Source organism: Dicentrarchus labrax, unplaced genomic scaffold (assembly GCF_905237075.1).
Source record: "Dicentrarchus labrax unplaced genomic scaffold, dlabrax2021, whole genome shotgun sequence".
Lineage (NCBI taxonomy): Eukaryota > Metazoa > Chordata > Actinopteri > Moronidae > Dicentrarchus > Dicentrarchus labrax.
In genome coordinates, this window is record NW_026136714.1 from 27935475 (window position 1) to 27960919 (window position 25445).

A 25445-nucleotide genomic window follows, 5' to 3' on the forward strand; every position below is an offset into this window, starting at 1 on the left:
GTTTCCTAAAATTAGCTAACTTAAGATATGTTGCTTTAATTTAAACCATCTGCAATTTAGGAAGGGTCAAATGCTGAAATCTTCTTATGAAATATGCCCACATAGACTGGACACTAATCCGGCTAAATTGTTGACATGTTTCCAGCTTTTCTAATTGTCCAATGTCATTGGGTTCAAGAACTGTACTGTAGCAATTACAATGAGGAGCGCCAAATTTGAGAAAAACTTTAAAAATAATGAAATCCAATATTGCCACTTCCATTGTGAACATTTGTTCATGGAACTTCTGAAACTTCAACTTTTCTTTTAATGTATCCAATTTTCCTTACCTCGGCATTGTAGCTACTTGAGGATGTAGCAAGAAAAATCTCAAGTAGATTCCTGACATGAAATGAAGTACTGCCTTCTTACAATCCAGCAGAAATATGCGAAAGTTGCCATGGTAACACTGTTCCAGCAAAGATTAATCAATCTTGATTGAAATTCAAACCATTAAAGTTTATTGAAAATGTCTGGAGAGGAGCACAGAACAAGGAGGCAAACAGGACTGAGAAACAGAAACTTATGTTTTTACATCCATATAATTTATGAAAACATATATTGTAAAGTAAGACACTTCCATCACATTTTAATTAATACATTTTTTGGTACATATTTTCATTGCTAAGGGTAATACAAACTAACCCTTTCTTAAGATTCTTCATGCAGAGAAATTGAACAGTAACTGAATCTGCTCTTTTTCGTCTGGTCTTTATCAGAGGTGGAGGTGCAGCAGCAGAGGCTGCAGGAAGGATCCAGGGGATCGAGCTTCTGTGGGCCTGAGACAGACAAACACACCAACGTGGACTGTATATCAGTCCCACATCAGAAGATACAGGATCTCCATAACAACGGTAGGAAAATGCTGCAAGAAGCAACCACCGCCCTCCACTTGCATTTACAGCACTCACTTATTCAGACCTATCTGTCACAACGCTGAGTGTTTGCAAAGAGCCAAGATGCATTTTATTAACTCTTGCAATGCACTAATGACAGCCTTGTGAATGTGTGGCATGTATTCACTTCCATTCCCAAGGTTTTCCAGTGAAGTGCAGATGGAGGCGCATTGTTGGGTTTTGCAGCAACTATTTATCTTGAACAATAAGCCATCCTAAATGAACTACATTTCTCTTCGTACTGTTTTATTTGACTGTCTGGTGCAAGCTGAAGAGACCTCATCCTGCTGTTGTGTTGAATTCACAGGCTTCCATAAGCTCACATTGGTCAATACATGGTACGGCTCACTGCGGCCCCTTTTCAGTTCTGAGGAGAACATCACCATGGTTCCAACCGTCAATGATGGCAGCCAGAGGTAATGCAAGCAGTATGTGGAGTGGAGCTGGAAACGGCTGCTTCTTTCATCCAGTGCAAGTGCCTTTCAGCTGTGAAAATACTCCACAGACTACTGACTGAATTTGTGTCAAGAAAAGCAAGTTTTTCTGTAAAAAGCACAGTACACAGTTTGGATGCAACAAATCTATCTTTTTTTTTTTTCATTACACTGTTCTGTTATCTTATAGAGTACATGTCATCTTATTGATATTTCTTTTCTTTTGTCTTTATTTGCTGATTTGGTATTGAGATAATCCAAAACTAACTGAGAGTAATCAAGTAATAGTTAATCAAGTTAATATTGTGATACTTGGATTAGGTTACTGACTACATTTTTTAAACAGTGAATTAGTAATTGTATCAGATTACATTTTTAAAGTAACCCTCTAAACCCTGCTAACAAAATTCATTCCATTTAGCTCTGCCAATAAGTCATGCTAATGAGCTAACAGTTTCACATATAGCTTACAGTAAATTGGTAGCTTGCAGGTATAAATATACCAGCAGACCTTTTGTTAAATCAAAGTTGGTAATTGGTATTTTTACTTTATTCAGTTTTAGCTAGCTTCCAGCTAACATTGTTCAGCAAAACAGTTGGAGATCCTCGGCCGTTTAAAGTGTCTTTGTGGAACTTTAACTTTCTGCTGGTAGGCCCCGCCCCTTAATATCAGCTGTTCAATGAGCACAGAGAAACTTTCCACTTTCAGCAGATGAATGTGAAAACATCCTTCTCTCAAACACCATTCAAACATCGCACTGTAGGGACAAGAAGAAACACTGATTTCTGGCTGGGGGGGTGTAATTACTTTCCCCCCTTAATTGTTTGCAGCTGACAAGTGATGGGTGGTGAATTTAAGTTTTCTTAGCCTTTTCTCTGTACTGTAAAAAAAAGATAGCTTCTTAGGTGTGAGTCTTGCTAACATGTTAGCTTCAACATCTACCTACTTAAGGTAAAACATAAACTGTCAGTGTCAAATGACTTGCTAATTTACTTACAAATAACAAATATGTATGTATATATATTTTTTTATTATTTCCTTCTTGATGTATAATTGAATTAATTATATTCATAACAGCATTATTGCTCCTGCATATTCTTCCAAAGCCGTAGCTCGCTCTTTATGTCCATAACTGTAATGTATGGATTTGTGTACATAACCAGGTATTTGGGCACCATCCTGGGCTCTTCTGTCATATCCACCACAGTGCTGGGAGACGACCAGCAGCTTAGCACAGCAGTTCGCTTCCAGCTCCAGCACAGAGTACAGGTTGGCAAAATCTCTTTAAGATTTTATTCACATCTCTTCCATTGTTTTCTTAATTAAATATCATATTCATTATACGTTCTTACAGAATCCCACTGGTACTGTGTATGATCCAGTGTGTGCCTTCTGGGATTTTGACCTCACGTAAGTACCCATGAACGAAGTGTAGGGAATTCAGAGGTCTCAGATTCCTCCGCAATACCACAGTTATCTTACCTGTTTCATTAAAAAAAATTCAGCAAAACCTTTAGATTGGAAAATATTTTCATTTTTGGCATTCCTGTGTGTATGTAGATATGTAAGTATGTGCTGTTTGTGTCTTACTAGGCCAGAGGCTGGTGGGTGGTGGAATACCAGAGGCTGTGAGATAGTGTCCAAACAATATGGATACACTGTGTGCTACTGCAACCATACCACCAATTTTGCCTTGCTGCTTCAGGTTTATGAAGCCCAGGTAACATTCCTTTCTCCAAGTATCATTGTGTTTTGTGTAGGCTTTCATCTACAGTATGTGCTGCTATTTCCTACTCATGCTCCGTCTATGCTTGCATGTGCGTGTGTGTCTGTGTCAGAGGAGCCCGGAGAACGAAAAAGCTCTGCAGGTGCTGACGTTTATCGGCTGTGGAGTGTCTCTGTGTGGCCTCCTCTTCACCTTCATCCTCTTCATTGCTGTGGGGTGAGTCACAAACGTCACAGAGTGCACTCTGTAAAGCAGACAGGGTGAAAAGCATTTCATAAAACCCTGCCAGATTCACATCAATAAATGGAAGAAAAAAAACAGAACATTGTGCTCTGCAGATATGTCAACAGCACCATAGTGAAACATTTTTGAAAATCCTGAGAACTACTGTGAGATCTTCACCAGATATTTTATGCTGTGTGTGTGCGTGTACCTGTGCAGTGTCCCGAAATCGGACCGTACCACTGTCCATAAGAACCTGATTGTTGCTCTGGGCATCGCTGAGCTACTGTTGATGTGCAGTGACTGGGCGTCTGCTAATGAGGTGAGACTCCACATATGATATATTGGTAAAGTGTTACAGTAAATGCAATCATTATGAAAGCCCTAAAGCAGTGGTTCCCAACCTGGGGCTAACCCCTCATTGGGGTTGCCTATGATTCTATGAGGCTATGAGGTCTTCTTGATTTTGAGGTCCAAACTTTAAAGACCTGAACATAAACTTTATTTACAGAGCCTCTTTTGGCCAACAATGGCCAAGGGTCAGGGATAAGAAAACACTATATTTGTCGAAAAAATAGGCCTATTAAGTACGATTGTTAAAAATAAAAAAAAATACAGAGAATTGTATAAAAAGTTCCTAAAAATATCAGGAACACTCATCTCTGATCATATTCACAGGATATAATCTGCTCAAAATTCATCCTCTGGTTTATTAGGTTAATTTATCTCGTTATCCCTATGATTTTAAACACTTCATAAGATCAGTGTGGACCATAACACACACACACACACACACACACACACCTACACCTACACACACACATACACACACACACACACTGCATCTTTGTCTTTTACATATTTTAATCTGCAGGCAGCGTGCTACATGGTGACGGCACTACTCCACCTCTTCTTCATGGCCTCCTTCTCCTGGATGCTGGTGGAGGGCCTGCTGCTCTGGAGCAAAGTCGTATCCGTCAACATCAGCGAGGACCGCAGGATGAAGCTCTACTACATCATCGGCTGGGGTAAAAGTCTCCCTTTAGTGGCTTGTCAAGTTGGAGTTTGGTGTATGATCTGTAGGTTTGGATGGATTTCTTTTTGTTTATTTTGCCATGATACATCCTAAAACAACAACAATATTCAATATAGTATGTTACAGCAGCTGAAGATGCTGCATTCTAATGCTTTAATGTGACAGTAAAACCAAGACCAGCAAGAATTGCTAATTTGGATTGTACTTCACAAAACAAAGCTTTTTTCTCCTTTAATCTAGTATATCAAAATCTGTGTCATTATATACGATATATTAGGAAACGTTGTGGTTTACTGGTTAGTCCAATATAAAAAGCCATGCTTTCACATGCACTCCAACATAAAAATGGACGGGGGGCAACATTTTCTAAAATTGGGCCCCTCATCCACATCCACTCACCACCACCACTGCCTACCCTTAGCTCTAATACCAACATGGGCAATTTGAAGTAAGCTCTTGGCCATTAGTCTCCAGCAGGTTGCAATGTAAGGCAGTGCTGCAGTGTTTGCTGCAGGTTGGGCTAGGTAAAGTTTTATTTGCTAGTCTGCCTAGCTCCTCACCATTGCCACGTTCAGCTTTGCCATACTTGGTGCCATACCTTTGGCCCTAAATTTGGCCATTTCATCTCTGCTTCTTTCATTTTCTTGTTCTCTCTGTACCATGTTTTTTCTTTTTTGGATAATTTTTGGTGATGTCCTTTTGACTTTGCTGGTCAATTCACTCTGCACATCTGACTAGCCATCATTGGCTGTCAGATGACAGGTTGAAATGTGTTTTCATGATAATAATACATTTATTTATCATGTAAATACATATTAATTGTAGTATCAGTATCAGTGATATAAGTAATTGGTAAACTCTCCATGTCTGCACTGGAAACACAAGAGAGTCCGCTGGAGCTTTTAAAGTCACTAAAAACACATTGATGGCTGTTTGTAAAGTTTCTGTGTTCTACCTGTCGTAGCTAAGCGGCTCAGAAAACCTACCTCTTTGGTGACAGTTTGTTGCTTCCAGCAGAGGTGACGTACTGAGATTTGAGCTGCTCTGATTGGCTGTGCAGTTTTAGCTTAGCATTGAGATTGAGACCATAAACTCAGTGGGAAACTGTTTACTGAGCTAATAAATCAAGTCAGAAGACTTTGGCCTTTTATTGCAGCCGATATAGCTGCCCCCTGCTGGCCATTACACAGAATCAGGTTTAAGATACTTCGTTGTGGGCTTCACTACAGACACGGAAGCTCTGTCCATTGTATATAACTATATAGTTTACTGTCAATGGTTTCATCACAGTACAGTCATATAATTTATTTTATGTTATATAGTTATTTCAATCAGTTAAGAGTCAGTTAAATAAAAGTGCAACTAAATTTGATGGAGTTGTTGCTTTGTGGTTGAGTTGACTGTGTCTTTATGCAACATAACAAAATGTCACATATGACATCTATTTACTCTGTTGTTTTAACATCATACACTAACTTAGTCTCTCTTTCCTGTTTGTGAATAATTTAGATGAAAACATAAAAACAAGTGATAATCTGCACAAGGTAGTTGTTTGTCAGATCAGGATTAAGAACAATAAACTACAATAAGTACAGAAGGCAGAAGACTTTTTAGTAGAATGTAGAACAAAAAAGAGTTATAAATGATTGATGCCTCAGTTTGCTTGAAGGACATAGCAATAATCTCAGTGTTTGCGTCTACACTTTCTGTGAGTTTAGTCATCCCTGCTCAATTCACTTGCACAGTGTATTGAGAGTGGAGCTGACTTTTGCTTGGTTCAGCTGCTGGAGTGGGACGTGCTGCTGGCTTCTTTCTCTCGGACAGATGATAGGGAGAGTTCATGTGGGGACACACACGTGGGGAGGGCACAGGCAGGCAGCTTCAAGAGGCTGCAGTGCCTCAACAGTACTTCTGTTTCATTCCTTCTGGGAAATGAAACCGAAAACGACACTAGATGTTGTCTGATTTGACCAACTGTAAATGCTGAATATGCCAAATTATTTTTGTTTACACTTTAAAATTTTAAACAGAAAAATAATAATATTTCTGTCTGTTTTCTTTTGTATATATAAGAAAATGGATTATGTTACTCATTACAAAATTTGCCATGCCATTTTAATTTCAGTAATGGACTACATTTCAAATAAAATAAAATCTGTATAGCCTACATGTATTGTTACAATAGCAAAACACAAACACTATTTATTTACTTGTATAATACCTGATGTATTCAGTTATATTTTTGACATGTTTGGCAACCTTTTACAACATTTAGTCATTTTCAGTGTTTTATATTTTTCTGGACATTTTATTAGTACATAATTCATGCTTTACATGGAAACTGTGTTGATTTAAATTCTGCAGCCATTTGTATGTCCATCCAGTTGTAGGTCATATTTAAATCAAATGAGTACTGGAATATAAGGTACTGCAAGCAAGGTGTCAGTTAAAATAAATGGTTATAATATTATAATATTGCCAGTTAGGATAACACAAACGGATGTGAACTGCTATATAGGATCTTTTTGTAATGTAATTTTTGTTATGATTTCAAACTTGAAATGGTGATGTGTTGGTCCAAAGCCAGTACGCCCAGTGTTGAGGATAAACAGCAGTGATGCAAAGCCAATAGAGAAACCGAAAATATAGAGGAAATATGTTGAACAGCACTTTCTTAGCGTCTCTTAGAGGCTACAACAAAAAAGTGAGGTGGAATGTTTCCAATTCCGTGCGCTCATGTTGATTTAAAAAAAATTTCTTTTTTGGAAAGTCTTGATAATAAAAAAGTTGCAGTTCAAATCCCTAACTGAATAGTATATCTATAAATGAACAGATAAAAATGTGGAATATGTACATTTATTACATACATACAGTACATACATACATACATACATACATACATACATACATACATATACATGCATGCATACTAAACTATCAAGGACATGACTGGTGGCATATATTTCATATCACCAGATATTCTTAGTGCTATTGCTTTTGCAAGGTCAGACCACATTTCCCAGAAATCCCTTTGCTCCTTATTAACTGTTTTGGCTTTACCAAGGGACTGTGTCCACCCAAGCATTTTTTACCAGCTGAAAACACCACACACTCTTCTGAAAAGACCCAGCTGGGAGCACTTGGGAGCATGTTTTGTCATCTGAGACACTTTGGTTGTTATGATACGGAATATCCGCAGAAGTAATGCTTAAACTTTCACTATATCATGACAGTAGTACATGAGACAGATAATCTGTGTGTTGCAGGGTTCTATTTCCAACATCTCAAAAATTCAGCGTAGTCTGAAGATATGGTTGGTGTAATTTATTTCTTGTCTCCCAATATTTACAGAAAGTGGTCCAAAAGTGCAAAACTTGAAAAAGGAAAAACCTGTGCTATAAGATAAAATGCCATAACGTTTCAAAAATAAATAAATAAATAGACTATCACAGCAAGTACTTCTTCGATTACTCAGGTTGTATCCTCCAATGCACATTACCTCCACTGTAACCAAGCCAGGACTGACTTCACTAGGGTAAAGGCAGCCCTTTTAAACCCGTAGTCCCTCCCACTGGGCTTAATATTTCCATCCATTAATAACAATTAATACCTTTTCTTATTATTATTAACTGTTTCCTACGGAAGCGTATTGCATTCACTTGAAAAAAAAAAAAAAAACTAGCTAAAAAACTAGCTAAAAAGCTAATGATAATACCATCTATATGACTTAAAGACAGGACTATCTCCCAGTGTCTTAAACCCAGATCAAAGTAAAACTTGATTAAACTAAACAAGCCAGTTATGTTTGTTTCCGTTAAATCGAGATCTCAATAAAGGAATGAATGTGTCTATTATTTCAAATGCTCTCTAAACTCAGAAAAAAAAAATGTCTGAAAAACAGAAAAAAAAATTATTCAGAAAATCTGAAAAAAATTACTCCGAAAAAAACCAACCATAAAAATAAATTACTCTGAAAAACAGAAAAAAAATTACTCAGAAAAACACAAATAATTACTCAGAAAAACAAACCAAAAAATATATTTTCAAGTGAATGCAATACGCTTCCGTAGTTTCCACTTCCCAGCGTCTAAACACAATATATAGTTTAAAGACAATTTATTTATAATTTCTCCCCTATTCCTTTTTGACCCAAACAAGTTATTATGGCAAGAATTAATATTACAAACAAAACGTAATTATTCTGCCCACATGAACTGGAAAACATACATATAACCGCCCACTGTATTACGCCCCTGTTTGGCCAACCAAACTCCTAAGACAACAGTACTCTCACTGATGGTAAGTTACATATTAATATATGGATTAATAAACATAGAACTACCAAGTGGCAAGGTTTATTAATGACTTAATGAGAGCAGAAAGGAGTTGAGGGAAATGAATGGCATATGTGTGTGTGTGTGTATGTGTGTATGCACGCTGCCCATAGTCATTGACAGTACCTCTCCATCACACTGTGAAAAAAATCTGGTTCCTCTGGCTCGTCCTAGTGCTCCTAATAGCATGACTGACCTGCTGAAAGAGAAAAATGTAGTATTGATTTCACTTCCATTGTTGTTGTTGTACATGTGGACATAGGATGTGACAGTTGGTATTTGTCCCGCCCCTCCTCCACCATGAATGGATGGCTGGGTAAAAAGTGTTTTACCCAAAGTTGAACTTTTTTTGCATCACACCTCTGACATTTTTTCGCATCATGTAAACTCCTGGTGCTCCCATTGCAAACAATTCACAAAGTATACTGGCTTAGGTAAGTAGGTAAGGTAAGTAACCTTCTTGACCAAGTAGATTCAGGATTTGAAGTGACTGACTTCATTTTGCAATTTTTATTTGTACAGTGAAAACAAAATACTTCGTAAAAAGTACTTAATCAGGAATGTGTGACCTGATCTGTTTCAACCATTTATTTAGTTAAAATAACTTATTGCATTATAGTGTGACCTGTTTCTGTAACCCTAGCACACAAACAAACAGCATCCTCAGGACCAACCTCACTTCACACACAAATGATCTTCCAATCAACAGAGAGAGGAAGCAGAGAGAAATATATATATATATATATGTAGGATGTAGGTATATGTATAATATGTAAATGTATGATCACACACACACACACCACACACAGACACATCTATCTGCATACACAGTTTTTTTGTTTTTGTTCCATTTCACCCTGTGTTTACTGCATAACCACCAGCTGGAACTCATGTTGTATCCCTGTTGTTCCTGACTCCTTTGTTTTTCTCATTTGTCTTACTTACTTATATTTAATCTCTTTTGACTGTTTATGTGTTCTTGTTCTGGCCTCCACTTGTTTTGAAACAAACTAATGGCACAATAAAAAATAAAAAAAATCACTTAATAAACAGATAAAACAAACAGACAGAGGGGGAAAAAAAGAGAGCATTTCAGTGGCCCTGGCCTATCTTCTAGTGCACTGGTTTGGCCTATAGCTTAGCCTTTTGTTCAGAAAACTAAATTACATTTATATTTTTAAAGTTTAGATTGTTATTTAAGATGTAAACTTTGAAGAGCTGAACACAAGCTATATTCACAGAGCCTTCACTCTCTGATAAACCTCATACTGCATTAGAAAAGTTCAAACAACCAAAAAGCGAATAGAACAATGAAAAGAAAACACTGAATTGAAACTGAAGACTATTAAGTTATTCACAATGATTGTAAAAAAAAAAAAAAAAAAAAAAAAAACACATTACCAATAGAGAATTGTATTGAGAGTTCCTCAGGAAAACTGATCATCTTACACAAACTTCCTGCAGTTATTGTGTTCACTATCTGGGTTCATTGTACAGTTTTCTCAGTTGTTCTGTCCTAGGGAAAATTATTGGGGCACATAAATTATCAGCTGATAATGGAACATTTATATTTTGAATTATCAGGATAATTAAATTACAGCTGATCAATTATCGGTCCATAATAATTATTATTTATTTTGAACTGATAAACTTTATGTTCTGTGAAACTGTTTGGTAAAACTGATATCAGATAGGTTTAGTTAAATCAGAGCTCACTACATCTTAGCCTTTCTTAACATCAAGTGTGTAAAAACTACAGGTTATAAACTTCTTTTTTAAATACATCAGTGTGAAATGATCAGTTATCTTATGTGTATCGGCCACAAGAAGCAGGTAATTATCAGCTATCCCTATTGTGCATCCCTATTCTGTGCTGTTATTGTAATGCATTGAATATAATATGAAATATCAGTAAAATATGTTATCTAGTTCAGTTTTCTCAATGATAGAAAGGGAAACGCTTATCTAATGCCACCCCAGGGCCTCTTCACTCTTGCTGGGTAATGTAATGAAGGTTGCAGCCTATAGGGGTGGCTGCTTTAGACTTGTTTCTCAAATATAAGGATGATTTATTGATGTTAATTTATGTCAACACAGAACATCATGTGGTAGATGTTATGTTATGCTACACTGCAACCTTAACCTAGTTTTTTAAAAAAAATCAACATCCTGCAGCTGCTACTGTTCATGTTCCCGAATCCATCTGTGAGTGTGTGTTATGTCGCATAATGAGCTGAGAACAGTGTGTGGATAAGCTGCACAAATATTCAGGTGTCCCCTTCAGCCCTCTGTGCAGATGTGCTGCCCTTCAGACTAAATAGACTAAGAGAACAGAACAGACTAAATATATGTCTTTAAACATGCTGCTTCCTCACTGTCCTTAATCAAACTGTTTTTCAGGACTACCTGTTCTAATAGTCGGTGTAACACTGGCAGTATCAGTGGACGAGTACAAGGCAGATGATCACTGCTGGCTCAATGTGAAGACTGACACCATTTGGGCCTTTGTGGGACCCGTTATATTTGTCTTGGCGGTATGTAATCTCACTCAGTGTGTGTGTATGTTTTGCCTCCTGTACCTCCTGGCATTCTTTTATATGTGGGCCACTTGAACAACCTTTGCCTTTAAAAAGACTACACTCTTTAAAGATCCTTTAGACATGTATTAAGACATATACAAATAGCCTCATTGGAACAGTAATGTGTGTCTAATATGTTTCCCTCCAGTCAAAAATGAAAACAAGACAGAATAATAGGATGATCCTAAATGTATTTGTTAAAATGCACAGTTGGAAGAAAAAATAAACCTCATATAGTACAATGTCTCTTTTTAGTAATTAAAGTTCCTCTCCAGTTAGAAACCAGTGTTTCTTCTTGTTCCTACAGTGTGATGTTTGAATGCTGTCTGTGCACAGTTTGACTCTAGAAAGATGTTTTCACATTCATCTGCTGAAAGTGGAAAGGGTTCGGGTTGGCTGATGTACTGTACATGTTACAATTGGGCCGTGCTGTCCATAGTACTGAAACGGAGGAGATCAACAGACAGACAGAACACATCACTTAGTATGATACCTGCTTGCTTTTTGTGGTTATTAACATAACGTTACATTCGTTCCTTCTCCTGTCTTCTCTCTTTTGTTAGTGCTCTGATTAATAATGTATTCTTTCATTTTGAAACAGTAGCCTCATTTCATTGTTATTTAGCCTTTCTGAAACTATTGCATGTTTAAATCAATACATTTTAGTTTAGGGTAAAAACAATACCCTCAGTCACTTCATCCTGGCACCTGGCCTGAAGCAGACCATTTTTATATATGTCATCATATATGTCTGGAGGGGGTCTTTAAAGAGTGTAAAAAGTGTAAATGAGAAGGGCCAATAATAACAACAATCAATATTCAGTTTATACAGTGACAGCTTTCACTCTATGTTAAAGGTCACTGCAATATTTGAAACTTTCATCGTGGAGTGCACTTTAAAGGTCCAGTGTGTAACATTTAGGAGGATCTATTGAAATGGAATATAATATTTATCGCTATGTTTTCATTAGTGTTTTATCTGAAAATAATAATTGTTGTGTTTTTGTTACCTGAGAATGAGACACTGAGGGTGTAGTTGCGATCTGCAACCAATAGACACCACTTAATCCTACCAACTGGACCTTTAAAGAGTTTTTGACCAATTGTGGTACTATGAAGCAATGTTTTGATGAGTGAGTCCCCTTTGTGTTCTATGACTTCCTGCCCTAACCCACTTGCCAAAGGCAGATAAGTAGAAGAGCTATCTAACCAAATATTCAAAAATGTGGCTTTACAAATGTTATATGATGAATGAAATGCATTTAAAAAATGTATTAGGCCTCAGGGATACACACAATGCATTTTAGACTAGGACTAAATGCAAACATGACTGGGTTTATTTACAAGATAACTCCACAGGGCACCTTTGAAGAGAAACATTAAAAAAATGACATAATCCTTGAATTATCACAGCACAGAAGATCATTCTAAATGAAGATGGGGCTTTGGCATTTCCCTCCTATATGTTCTATGTTTCCATTTGAGATGGAAAAGAATGTCCAGCTGAGTGCTGTTTACTGTGATGTGATTTGGTGCAGTCTGAGTAGGAGGGTAAACTTTCCCTCCTCTACATGTGAGCTTGAGGCCAAGTGGATCTGCAGAGGCACATCTCGTGTTTGCTGGAGGCCATGTTGATGCTATTGTCCTCTGCCTGCAGGTCAATGCAGTAGTGCTGTGTCGGGTTGTCATGGTGACCGTTTCCAGCGCTCGCCGTCGTGCTAAGATGCTCAGTCCAAGCTCGGCATCAAAGATGCAGACCTTTGACCTCACCTGGTGAGATACAATGGCTTCTCTACCTCTCTCGGTCACTCTCTCCCTCTTCTCTCGCTTTTTGTGCGCCTTCTTTCATGAGTCCTTTTCTCTTGTTCGCCCACTCTCTCTCACACACTCTCCCTCTCTTTCACACACACACGTTTCTTTTTTTGGTCGAGCCGTAGTCAATAGAGGCAGTGTAAGAGATTGGGAGTTTAGGCTCGGAATCTGCTGTGGGAGTTGTAAGGGCTTATCAGCTTAACACCTGGTTCCAACACAACTGAATGTGTGTGTGTGTGTGTGTGTGTGTGTGTGTGTGTGTGTGTGTGTGTGTGTGTGTGTGTGTGTGTGTGTACTGTCAGTCTTTACTTAAAATGACATTCAAATTACTTAATATTTATTTTACAAGAGAGGCAGAGAGTGTTTCTGCTGCTGCCAGCCCTATCTTTCTACACTAATTACACTGAATACAATATTTTTTGGGGCCTTTTACACCTTTATTTGAAAGAGACAGCTGAAGATAGACAGGAAATGGGGGAGAGAGAGAGGGGATGACACACAGCAACGGACCAAGGTCAGAACCAAACTGCAGCAAAGACCCAGCCCCAGGAAATCTATCTATGAGCATGTGGGGAGCCACAGGGGTGCTCCAATAAAAGCCTTGTTAACATGGATTCTGTCCACTGAAACGCCACAGAGCTTTTAATCTGAAACAGATAAAGGAGGTATACAAATATATTTATATTTTTCTACAGATATAAGCACTAAAACTGTAATGTAAGGTGTATATGCTGTTGGTTTAATGTCAATTATAACCGTGGAAAAAATACACGGCATTCTGTAACAAACGCACTGTAGACAGTGGAGTGTGTCCTGGCCGTAAGTGTTTCCGTTTTATAGCTTCCATGTAGCAGTGTTCAGTTCTTCTAGACACACAACATAATAAGTGTCTAAAACCATCATGTTCTCACCAAGTGGCAACCTCCACGGCTGCAATTAAGCCAACACGGAATTAACAAAAGCTGCAGTTCCTCTTATGGCCACTTAAGACTGGCTCCAGTAGTGAGTCAATCTCCATAAGGCCCTATATTAAAATGTCCAACTTTACAGCAGAAATAAACATGTTTACAGCCTGGTACAAAAACGATTTTGGTCTCTATAGCTAATTTCCCTGTTCATGACAACTGTATGAGGGGTTACTTATATATAACTCACCTGTTTAAATTATATCAAGGCTTAGAGTTAAGCCTTGTTTGATCCACTTGTTTGCCCATTTTTGGATTAGCCGGGAACTGGCAGAGGCAGGGCTGCCAAGATGGTGCAGGCCATAGCCGACCACACTGAGCTTTACAATGGCTTTTAAGAAACCTATGGGTGACGTCACAGAGACTTCGTCCTACGTTTTCACTGGCAACTCGTCAAATACTGGCTCTCTCAGGCAATAAAACTGCTTGGTTAGGTGTAGGAAAAGACTTAAAGTTAACGTTACTAACGAAAGTTAAAAATAAGAATCACCTGATTTCAGCACATCAGAATATTATGGTAGACAGGCTCGTCCAGAAATGGTGCTAAAACATACCTAGAGTGTGTTAGTTTGAAGTGTTGGGCCACTCAACAAGCTGCTATATTTGACAAGTTAGGAGTGAGAACAGGCTGCTAAAACATATGCTCTGAAGGTAGAATAGAATTGGAACTTTAAACTTTCTGCCACTCACTGAACAAACCTAATTACTAAGGACTGTTTGAAGGCCTTTTTGTAGCACATGTACATCCTTGTTGTTATAGGGCCTTGAAAACATAATTTTGACTGGCCAAGGAACCCTTTCTTAGTTCTGTTATTTCACTACATCTTACAGAAATACTGCTACCTTTATGATAAGTCTGGCCACGTTATTGTCGACAAATCCTGTGAAATGACTCAAAGCAACAATGCATTAGTCTGACTTTGTATGTACAATTTACACCACATAATGTATCGATTTTCTTCTATATTCCCTGTCAGTGGCACTCAAACTCAAACCCATTCATTCCTGCTAAATCGTTGAAAATATGTCAAAAATATTTATTCCCATCTTTTAAAAGGGTTCAGTAATTTAAAACCCAAAACAGCTGGTCACTCTATTTTTTATCCAACATTCCTCAAACAGGAGGAAATAGTGCATTTTTAAGGACTATAGACTATTAGACTATACTAATATCACCAGACTCATCTTTTAAATAGAGCCAGCTCCTATTTCCTATTACAATCACTGAGCCTTGTGTACATACTGTATGATTGCCAGTCAGAGGCTGAGGAGCAAACATAATTTTACTCTTCATTGTGAAGATTGTGGCTTTTTATGTTGCTATGGTTACTCCATGATACCTTTCTAGATATTCTGCTATAGTATAGTTACGTATGCAAAGGAAGATTTCTAGCAGTATAACCACAGATGCTGCCTGGGGTGCTGCTGACATACACATGCAAGTGATGCATTTCTGGCAGAACATATATAACACATTATATTATATATAATTAAAGGCTCTTTACATTTGTATTTATTTAAATTAAATTTATTACAAATGACAATCATAGACCTAGTTTTTAGCAGTTTTCTTTGGAGCTACTTTCTATCAAATGAATAGTCTACACGAGAACTGTTGAGAGGTGGTGAAGTATAAGTCAGTAGTAGAAATTATCCTTCCTAGTCCCGCTCCTTTTAGCTCTGTGTTCCAATGACAGTTGAGCAAGCCTCAGTCACAACCACAATCAACTTTGTCCTTTCTGTATGCAATATTTTTTTCCCAGGATGGCAAAGTCATGACCTGCCCTACTCTGCCTCTGATTGGCTTACCCTGGTGTACTTATCCTTATCACTCCTAATGCCCAAACCTAACCAACCAAACAAGTACTAGCCAATCAAGGCATAGTAGGGCGGGTCCTGACTTTGTCACCCTGGAAAAAAAGTGTGCTTGTCTATGTTGAAAATCATAATATATATTTATATATCAATTATCAACCCAACCTTATTAGCTAGCTAATCTACATCAATCACTTGTACATTTGAAAGCTAATGTTAGCAAAACGCTAGCTATGTTTTGCCGACATAAGCTAACCTGAAATGTGACTATATATATACTGTATGTCGCTTTTGTCTTTTAACAGTAAACCGATATGCAACAGACTGCTCTGCACTGTGTGTTCTGACCCCTTTCTGTCAGAACCAGCATTAACTGTTTCAGCAGTTTGAGCTACAGTAGCTCGTCTGTTGGATCGGACCACACGGGCCAGCCTTCACTCCCCACGTGCATCAATGAGCCTTGGCCCCCCATGACCCTGTCTCTGGTTCTTTTCCTTCCTTGGAGCTCTTTTGATAGGTACTGACCTCTGCAGACCGGGAACACCCCACGAGAGCTGCAGGTTTGGAGATGCTCTGACCCAGTCGTCTAGCCATCACAATGTGGCCCCTGTTAAAGTCTCTCAAATCCTCACGCTGCCCATTTTTCCTGCTTCTAACACATCAACTCTGAGGACAAAATGTTCAGTTGTTGTCTGATATATCCCACCCACTGACAGGAGCCATGATAACCAGATAATCAGTGTTATTCACTTCACTCGTCAGTGCTCACAATCTTATGGCTGATCGTGTATTCATAATATGTAGACAAGCCTAGCATAGCATATCTAAGTAAAGGAAACAAAGACATGACAGCACTCTAAAAGTGAAGCCAAAACATTTATATCGCCCCCTGGTGGCTGACTGGGACTAGGTCATAAAGGCCGCTGCCTCCATGTTAACAGATTGGACATGGGCCAAATTAAAAAATCAAATTACACTTCATATATTTTTCAAGAGATAGTTTCTGTCATTTTAGGTATTTTTTATCACACCGATGTATATTCAAGCATTAATCTTTCTAATAAATTTGGTTTTAATTAGTCATTTGAAGCTATAAAAAGGGGGTTCCATGTCATGATTGACAGCTGAGCCAGTGGGAGGAAGTGAGATGCAACGTCTATCTTTTATATGTTGATGACAGGAAAGGAGAAAGTTGACTAAAGTTCTGCCCGAGGTTTGGTCAACTGTCATTTGAGCACAGAGCTAACAGGGGCAGGACTTTAATTAGTCAGAAAAGAGAAACATTTTGAATTTTTTTTTTTGTAATTTTTTAACGTGGACACCATAAATAAAACACTATTCACCTCCACTATATTTGGGTGGAATCTAAATCTTCCTCATATTGTAGAATAGAACTGATGATTATATGTAAATGGCTTATAAGGCATTTGTATGCATTTTCAGACAAGGTGCTTTTTCAGACAATTCAGTACACTCGAATTAGAATATGTCTTACGGCTGAGGAGAGACTTGGTTCTCTTTTCATATTCAAGTAAAAAGTCCTTCAACCCAGCATGCAGCAGCTCACTTCTGTCCAGGTTTTTTTTTCGTACATTTGTTTTAGCCTGATGCAAATGCTACAGCACTATTACTCCTCTCGCTGGGTCTCTTCATTGCCTTACAAACGACTGAAAGTAGATGTCTGTGCCAGTTTTTAGAGTGTTACATGAATTCAGGAGATAGAGGGAAAACGACTTTCAAAAATAAAAGGGAAGAGAGGGAAGTGGGTGCTGGCTTTGTCCTTGCAAACACAGTGCAGTCTGAAAACTTAATCTCTCTACCCAGGTGCAGCAGTGTGACAACAATAGTGGTTTGAACAAAGGAGACCTTTTCCGCCTTGCCCCATGAAATGGCCGCATAAGCATGAGGATCATTGAAAGGAACAGGAGTATGACTGTGGTAGGCGTATAGCTGTGTAGAGATGTTTGATGGGGATTCAAGGAGGAAATATTTGAGAAGAAAATGTCATCAAAATACCTTGAAAACTCCACTCTGCTGGCTCCGTCTGTGGGTCTATACTCATGTTTTCTAAAATGGTTGACAAAGAGAAGGTATACTTAGGAATCAGTGGCACAACAACATAGTGTGAAGTTTTGTTTCTGTTAGACCTCGTCATTTTTGTGCATGTGTATTTGTGAATATGTATGTGTAATTCAAGTGCATACTGCATTTATGACTCATATATGTGCATTTTGTGTGTGTTTGCAGGGCTGTGACCCGCCCAGTTCTTATCCTGCTGCCAGTGCTGGGTCTGACCTGGCTGTGTGGAGTACTGGTCCATCTGTCTGTCGTAGTCACCTATGTCTTCATCGCTCTCAATGCCTTCCAGGTAAACAAAGACAAGTAATAGCTGTGCATGAAAGCGCTAAAAAAGGGCATCATTTTTGGTGAACTGAACATATCCATTTGCCAGTAATAAACGTTGTTTACCGTAAATTCTTAGATATTGGCTAAAACGTTGACTATATCCTGACAGTAGTAAATGAGTTGAGATTGTTTGCTTTTGTCAGGCCCGGTGGCAATTAGGAGCTCAAGGAGGAGCCAGAGGAACCTAATTTTTTCACATTCACATAGTGTTATTGTATATGAACTAACATCATAATCCTTATAATTGTTTTGATTTGAGTCTTCCTACTTGAGAAAGTTTTAGACAGAGGATGAACCGAGGGGCAGCGTGAAGGGCTGGTACAAGATAAATAAGGATTTTTTTTTTGAAGAGTGAATCATACAAAACTAGACTATATGTAGAGCTGGAAATGAGCATAATAGGTCCCCTTTAAAACTGCAGGGAAAACCTTCAGCCTCTCTCTCCGCTGCCTAGAAAGCCCCACCCACCAAACCCACAAGTCTAGATCGCAGCAGAGTCAGTTTGGTTGCCCTGTGAACCCTCATTCCTCATTGAGCCCTCTCTCCTCCTCATTCCTCGCCAAAATCCCTGTTCCTCTAGCCACGACTCTTCTTCTCAAAGACGCCCCTCCAGTGGTCTGTGGCCCCTGGGCTGAGCGCCCCAGGCTTCAGAGGTTATTAGACTAAAAGCTAAAAACAGAGCCAAAAGGTCAGAGGGGCGAGTTCACATAACATGACTTAACATGTTGAAAGGTTATAATGGGATTTTGGCCCAGTGACACCAAAAAATAACCTGCCTTCCCCAGCTTTAAGAACGGACACGAGATACAGCAAAAAGTAAAACCACATACATTTGAAAATAATAACTGAAATATCATATTGTCTAGGAGATATAAAATCATACAAGTCAGTTAACTTTGGATTGTGTGTTTAGGTGTCAATACTCAGTGTTGTATATGTCTGTATGAAGCTTTATTGCACACGCAATGTCTTCAGCTGCTCCTCTGCAATTGTAAAACTGCAGTTGTGTATTCATGCATGTTTGTGTGTGTGTGTGTGTGTCTGTGTGTGGGAGAAGGCCGTCAGGCCTTTGAACCACAGGTCATACCACATCTACCTCCAGCTCTCCTCCCCTGATAACGCAGCAGTTACTTCCTCTCTCAGACACTCTTCCCTCACTGTTCCACCTTCCGTCCATTCCGTACACCTCTCGGCCTCTCTCTCCTTGTCTTTTCTTACCCCACACACCCCTCCATGCTCTTCCCCGGTCTTTAATTAATCAAAAGGAGCGCTAGCCCCTGGGTGACCCCCAGAGAGCTGCTAGTTAATTTAGATTTACTGCCAGTGTCCAGCTGAGGGCAGATAACATTACAGTAGGAGTTCTTCCTTATGTAGGTAGGAGGATGATGCTGAGCCAGCCCATATTCTTCTCCTTACCAAAAAAACTCTTTTTTCACTGAGCTGCTTCCACAGTCTATAAAAGTAAAGTATGACGGAGAGAGAGTTGAGGGCCAAGAGAGTAAGAGCTAGCAGGGCTGAATAACAACATTTCAACACAGCTTTCAATTCACTAAACTGATATTATTTTCAGGAGAGACAAGTGAATGAAATAATGATAATTGTTTATTATAACATGATATATGATTGTTTATGATTATTTAATTTTGTCTAGTTTTCCTGGGGTCCTGAAAATCAAAGATACAGTACAAACATATAATAAGAAAATACAAACAACTGGAAATAAAATATTGATATTGATTGATAATCACTTAACACATTAAAATAGAAGGAGAAGAAAAGAAAAACAGCAGTATACATATAGGGGTATGTTCTTAGCCTGTTCTATGGTGAGATATTTCTTTATATGCTTTCTGAAAGTTGTTTTGCTATTAACAGTAGATGTTCCATCTATGGGCAGAGAATTCCAACAATATTCGTTTTTAGAGCTGGGACTGCTATGTGACCAGAGGCTGCACCTCCTAATAATCATGCACAGAGGCCATATGTATCTGATGAGCCATACTGGACAGGTTCTTGTTACTAATGACACTCCGATGTAGCGTAAAGAGACCTTTTTGAATAGCTGCCATTAAGGAATACTTTCTGTTTTCTTCCTAAGAGATAACCATGAGATTGCATTAGAAGTGAAACCACAAGGCTGTAACTTGCTGAATGGCCTTCTCTGTATGCATGCTGACAGCCATTAAGTAAGTTATTGTCAGAAAGTAATCCACCACTTGCACTTCACTTAAATACTATTTGTTCAGTTACTTTACTTAACAATGCTAAATGGTAATGGTGTTGATTTAGTCATTATTAAGACAGAAAGCCTTAGATTTTTGTGTTTGAGGGGCATCCACCCTAAGCAGTTGATAAATCACCCCTTGGAGTCCAGTGGTGGTGGCTGGTGAATCTGCTAAGGTTGATTAATTCACCAAATCTCCCATTTCAGCTTCTGTCCACTAAATTTCAATACACGTAGTACTGATTTATTAGGCACATTTTTAGATTTTAAATCATTAGACGTACTGTAGGTAATGCTATGTGACAGGTTAAACATACACATGACATTGTGTACTATATCTCTGTCATTGGATGTTTTCATTTATATACTGTAGTTATACCCAATAATCAAAGTTAAAAATGTTTTGATCTTTCCATTAGTTGTCTATAACATGACTGTTAATAATTCTGTTTTGATGCTACAGAGTGTTTGTTCAAGTGCTGCAATTATACTGTGCTTAATTACAGTTAAATTATTACATTACTTGCATTACAAACTTGAAGGGACAAATCACCCCCAAATCAAAATACATATATTACCTGTAGAGCTATTTATCCATCTGTTCTGTTGCTGAGTTTTGGAGATGTTAGCCTCTTTCCATAAATCATTTTCAATTCAATTCAATTCAGTTTTATTTGTATAGTGCCAATTCATAACAGAAGTTATCTCAGGACACTTTCCAAATAGAGCAGGTGTAGACCGAACTCCTTATAACATCATGACCCTGTTATTCAAGATAATCCACAGACATTGATGTGAGCAGTTTCATGTAGAAACTATTATATTTACTGAACAGGGGCAGATATAGAGAAATATTCATGGGGCGTCCAAAGGGTGGCATGGAGACTTTAAGGGATGGCAGAAATATTAGCTGATTTAGTCACATATATTAATATTTGCTTAAAAAAGCCCCCAAATGAATTTGAACTCAAAAACATCATTGTGGCACATTAATAAAGCATTGAATAGAAATATATAGAAGGTGGCATTTGAAATCAATACATTTTTTTATTTCCAAATCTACCTGTAGACATGTATTTATTTATTGAACTTAACTTATTTTGAGTCTAAGATGTGGCCTTAACAGATCACTAAATTATATTAAAATTATTAGATAATGTTCTCATTTCTGTTTTTAAGAATTCTTTTAATTAATCTAAACTAATGTGTTAAATTTGACAACATTTGACACCAAACTGGGGTGACAGCTGGGGTGGCCTGGCATTTTTTAAGGGCTCCCACCCGCCAATCATAGCTGACCGTTAGCTATCTCCATGGTAGGTGAGCTAGCTAATGTTACTCTGCTGAGGAGGACACCATTGATTTTTACACAACTCTTCCTTCTGCACAGTGATACATAGAAAGAAAATAGTTCTTACATAAAAAGTGCTCACAACAAGGTCTGTTGAGTTACCAGGTCATAATTTCAAATTATGTATTTTTGATTCTGGGGTGAACTTTCACTTTAAAGCCTCTTGTCTGCTGCAGTTTCAGCAAAGTAGAGAATTAAAAGAAACTTGTTTTGCCAGAGAAAGACACAACACATGATCCACAGCCACTATAGTGGCAGTAAGTTTGTCTGTAGCCCACAGAGCATTTTTAAATAACAAAACAATGAAAACTCAGATGGAGTCACAGTTAGATTAATGTGTCCCACAATGTCCTTCAGCATTGGAACCCATATCTGACTGAGATTATACTCACTATGATGAGAAGCATCATCGCCCGAACATAATCAGAACACTGTGTCTTGTTGGACCCCACCTTACTCACATCACTGCCTTAGTAACATGTATGAAAGTTAACACACTGAATTCAGCTTATCTCATGTTCTACCCAATCAGCAGCTCCCCGCTTTGTTTTACATATATCCTCATTGTATACATTAAAGTTAGTCATGGAGTTCCACAAGGTTCTGTGCTTGGACCAATTCTATTCACCTTATATATGCTTCCTTTTGGCAATGTTATTTATATTTCCTACGGAGTATTGTTCCTGCAGTATTGTAGGAAACCGCTGGAAGTCAAGTATTAAATTGCAAGATAAATAGGGGACTTATCAAATCTACTTCAAAATTGGACAGTACAATCAAAACAAACTGTAGATGAAAGGTTGTGCTATTTGTGACTGTACGTCAAACCTCGTGCCAGTACCTCAAACCGCGTGCCAGTGACAACTTGTCAAATTCAGCCGATTCGCCATAAAACAGTACTCATAACTTCAGTGTGCAATGTCCAATCTCCAATAAACTTCATATATTCTGTAACAGTCTCGGCCTGAACACGTCCTCATAACTTCAGCGTACATGGTCCAATCCCAATGAAGCTTCACGTGTTTGATAAGATTCCCGCCCTGAACAGGACTACATGACAATATTAAGACATAGTGATAGCGGCACCTACTGGCAACAGGAAGTAAGTGCTGCGTGGCGAATTTGAGCTGATTTAAGTGAAATTATCATGTTGTGGTCCGCACGTGTTACGACAGCACGTGACGCCGCTGCAGCACGCCCCGAATTGCGTGGAGTGCGAGGTCCCGTCCAACACTGCTTGCAGCTTTAATTGCTCTTATATTTATTACTATTATTATTACTACATTTTTTTTTTTTTTATTATTATTGTGTCATGCATTAGCATGCTCAGCCCACAAGGGCTTGCAAGACACCATTATAAAACATAAACAGACCAAAAACCAAAAGTAGACGCTAAACAATACTAACATTAACGATATAAATCATCCTGACATTTCATCCAGACTTTAGTAACAAAAGAGGCTAACTTATAAACATTAAAGGTAAACAAACATTCCATCCTAACATCATCATTACTCCAAAATATTTCAGGGTTTTGAGCAAACAGTTCATTTACAACAGGTACTCTTAGTTCATCATAGAAGGGACAGTATAAAAGAAAATGAGATTCATTCTCCACTTCTCGTAAATCACAGTTCACAAAGTCTCTGTTCTTCTGGGATATTTTTAAATCTGCCGACCTCAAGTGCCAGGGGAAGGATTCCCATTCTTACTTGGGCAATCAAGGATCTCTGATTTCTTAGTAAATTTGTTTTAACATATAATTCTGTTTCATAATTATGCTTGATTTCATTATATCATTTAACCATTTTTCATTGAACCCGACAAGTAACTTTTTTCTAATTTTGTTTATGCTGCATGATAAATTATTTCTATAGATGTACTGAAAATCGGCTTCTTCAAAGACAGCATGAATCTCTGCGGCCCATGGAGAGTACTGAACTTTACTCCAAAGGAAAACTTTCTTATTGATCCTGTCATCTGACATATTAATAAAACGATTCCACAGTCTAATCATATCACACTTTCTCCTTATTGTACCAGGAATCCAGCCCATGTTACCCTGAGCAGCCAAAGAGGGAACATATTTATGAATACCCAGAAAACAACGTATAGCTCTGTTTTGTACTGCATCTGAAATCCTTCTTTCTTTAAATCCCCATACCCCAGCAGCATAGTTCACAATGGGAGAAACACATGCATCATACAATTGAGTGTAAGTAGAATAACCAAGGTCTTTACATATTTTTAACTTATTAACAACGGAACCCAGAGCTCTGCCAACTGAATCAGCCAGGAGTTTAATTCCATTTTCATAATTCATAAATTCATCAAGTGGAAATCCTAAATATTTATAAACAGATGTATTTTCTAATGGCATATCATAAAAAGTAAAGATTTTCTCACTACAGTTACTATAATTACTATAATCCCTCCTCATTGTCCCCCATCATTGTTGTTGTCGTCGTCATCATCTTCTTCATGTTCATCATCATTATCACAATCAGTCACTACTTGCTACTGTTGTTGCTGTGCTCCTTTGTCTCTGTCTCTGTCCTTCTGTCGTTACCTCTGTTCTCTTTCTCTGTCTGTCTCTGTCTGTCTCTCTCTCTGTCTCTCTCTCTTACCCCAGCTGGTCAAGGCAGATGGCCACCCACCTAGAGCAAGGGTCTGTCCGAGGTTTCTGCCTCTTAAAAGGACGTTTTTCCTTGCCCCCGTCGCCAAGTGCTTGCTCATGGTGGTACTGTTGGGTCTCTGTAAATAATGTTTTAAAGAGTTCGGTTTAGACCTGCTCTATTTTGAAAAGTGTCCTGAGATAACTTCTGTTATGATTTGGCGCTATACAAATAAAATCTAATTAAATTGAATCTGGTCCTCATTGGTTCAGTCGGAGGTTGTGTGCTCTACAGGACGGCTCACAGAGTGTTAGCAACAGCGGTGGCTCGACAGAAACTCCTCCATCTTTTGTTGGCTGCTAGCTGCTAGCTGCTAGCTGTTGGCCCCAGCACTCGAACTGCAAGCTGGCCCGCTAGCGGCTCCCCTTACGGGTTAACGGAGATCATCAAACAATGCCACCTAAAGCTTCCAACCACACCACCGAGGAATATGTTACCATGGCTCAAGTGCGTGAATTATTGGCTCAGCAAAAGGACTTTTACAGAACTTTGCTTGAACAACAAGAAAAAAGCTTCAAATCCTGCGTACAGATCATAGTTCAGTCTTCTAATAAGAGGATAGATGATCTGTCAAAGCAAGTTTATGATTTCAAGGTGAGTCTGGAAATGACCAAAAAGAATTTGATGATTTAAAAATCTCTTGTGGTACATTGTCCAAGACTTGTAGTGAAACCAGGACAGATTTGGACACGATTTGTAAAAGTTTGATTTCAGTCTCAGACAAGACTGAATATCTTGAGGGACAGACAAGACAGCATAATATTGTTGTGGATGGCATCAAAGAGTCTGTGAAAGAAAAGGTGTCTGAATCTGAAGAAAAAGTGAGAAAAGTATTCAGTGAAAAATTACAACTGGATCACTTGAAAATAGAGCTGGACTGGGCTCATAGAACTGGGAAACCGGTGACACTATCAGAAAAGCCTAGACCCA

General features: G+C 38.4%; 2 protein-coding genes across 2 annotated transcripts in view; both read left to right on the top strand.

Moving 5' to 3' along the window:
* The window catches only part of LOC127375919 (uncharacterized), a 629637-nt gene that overhangs the window by 472239 nt on the left and 131953 nt on the right, over positions 1 to 25445 (top strand). The gene's annotated exons all lie outside the window — the stretch shown is intronic.
* Positions 1 to 25445, top strand: part of adgrd2 (adhesion G protein-coupled receptor D2) — a 44299-nt gene that overhangs the window by 9617 nt on the left and 9237 nt on the right. The window contains exons 9-19 of the mRNA XM_051422282.1: positions 759 to 893; positions 1243 to 1351; positions 2534 to 2639; positions 2725 to 2780; positions 2964 to 3090; positions 3209 to 3312; positions 3538 to 3640; positions 4193 to 4346; positions 11089 to 11222; positions 12925 to 13040; positions 18107 to 18227. Coding sequence (XP_051278242.1) covers positions 759 to 893; positions 1243 to 1351; positions 2534 to 2639; positions 2725 to 2780; positions 2964 to 3090; positions 3209 to 3312; positions 3538 to 3640; positions 4193 to 4346; positions 11089 to 11222; positions 12925 to 13040; positions 18107 to 18227 — 1265 coding nt within the window. The remainder of the gene's footprint in view (positions 1 to 758; positions 894 to 1242; positions 1352 to 2533; positions 2640 to 2724; positions 2781 to 2963; positions 3091 to 3208; positions 3313 to 3537; positions 3641 to 4192; positions 4347 to 11088; positions 11223 to 12924; positions 13041 to 18106; positions 18228 to 25445) is intronic.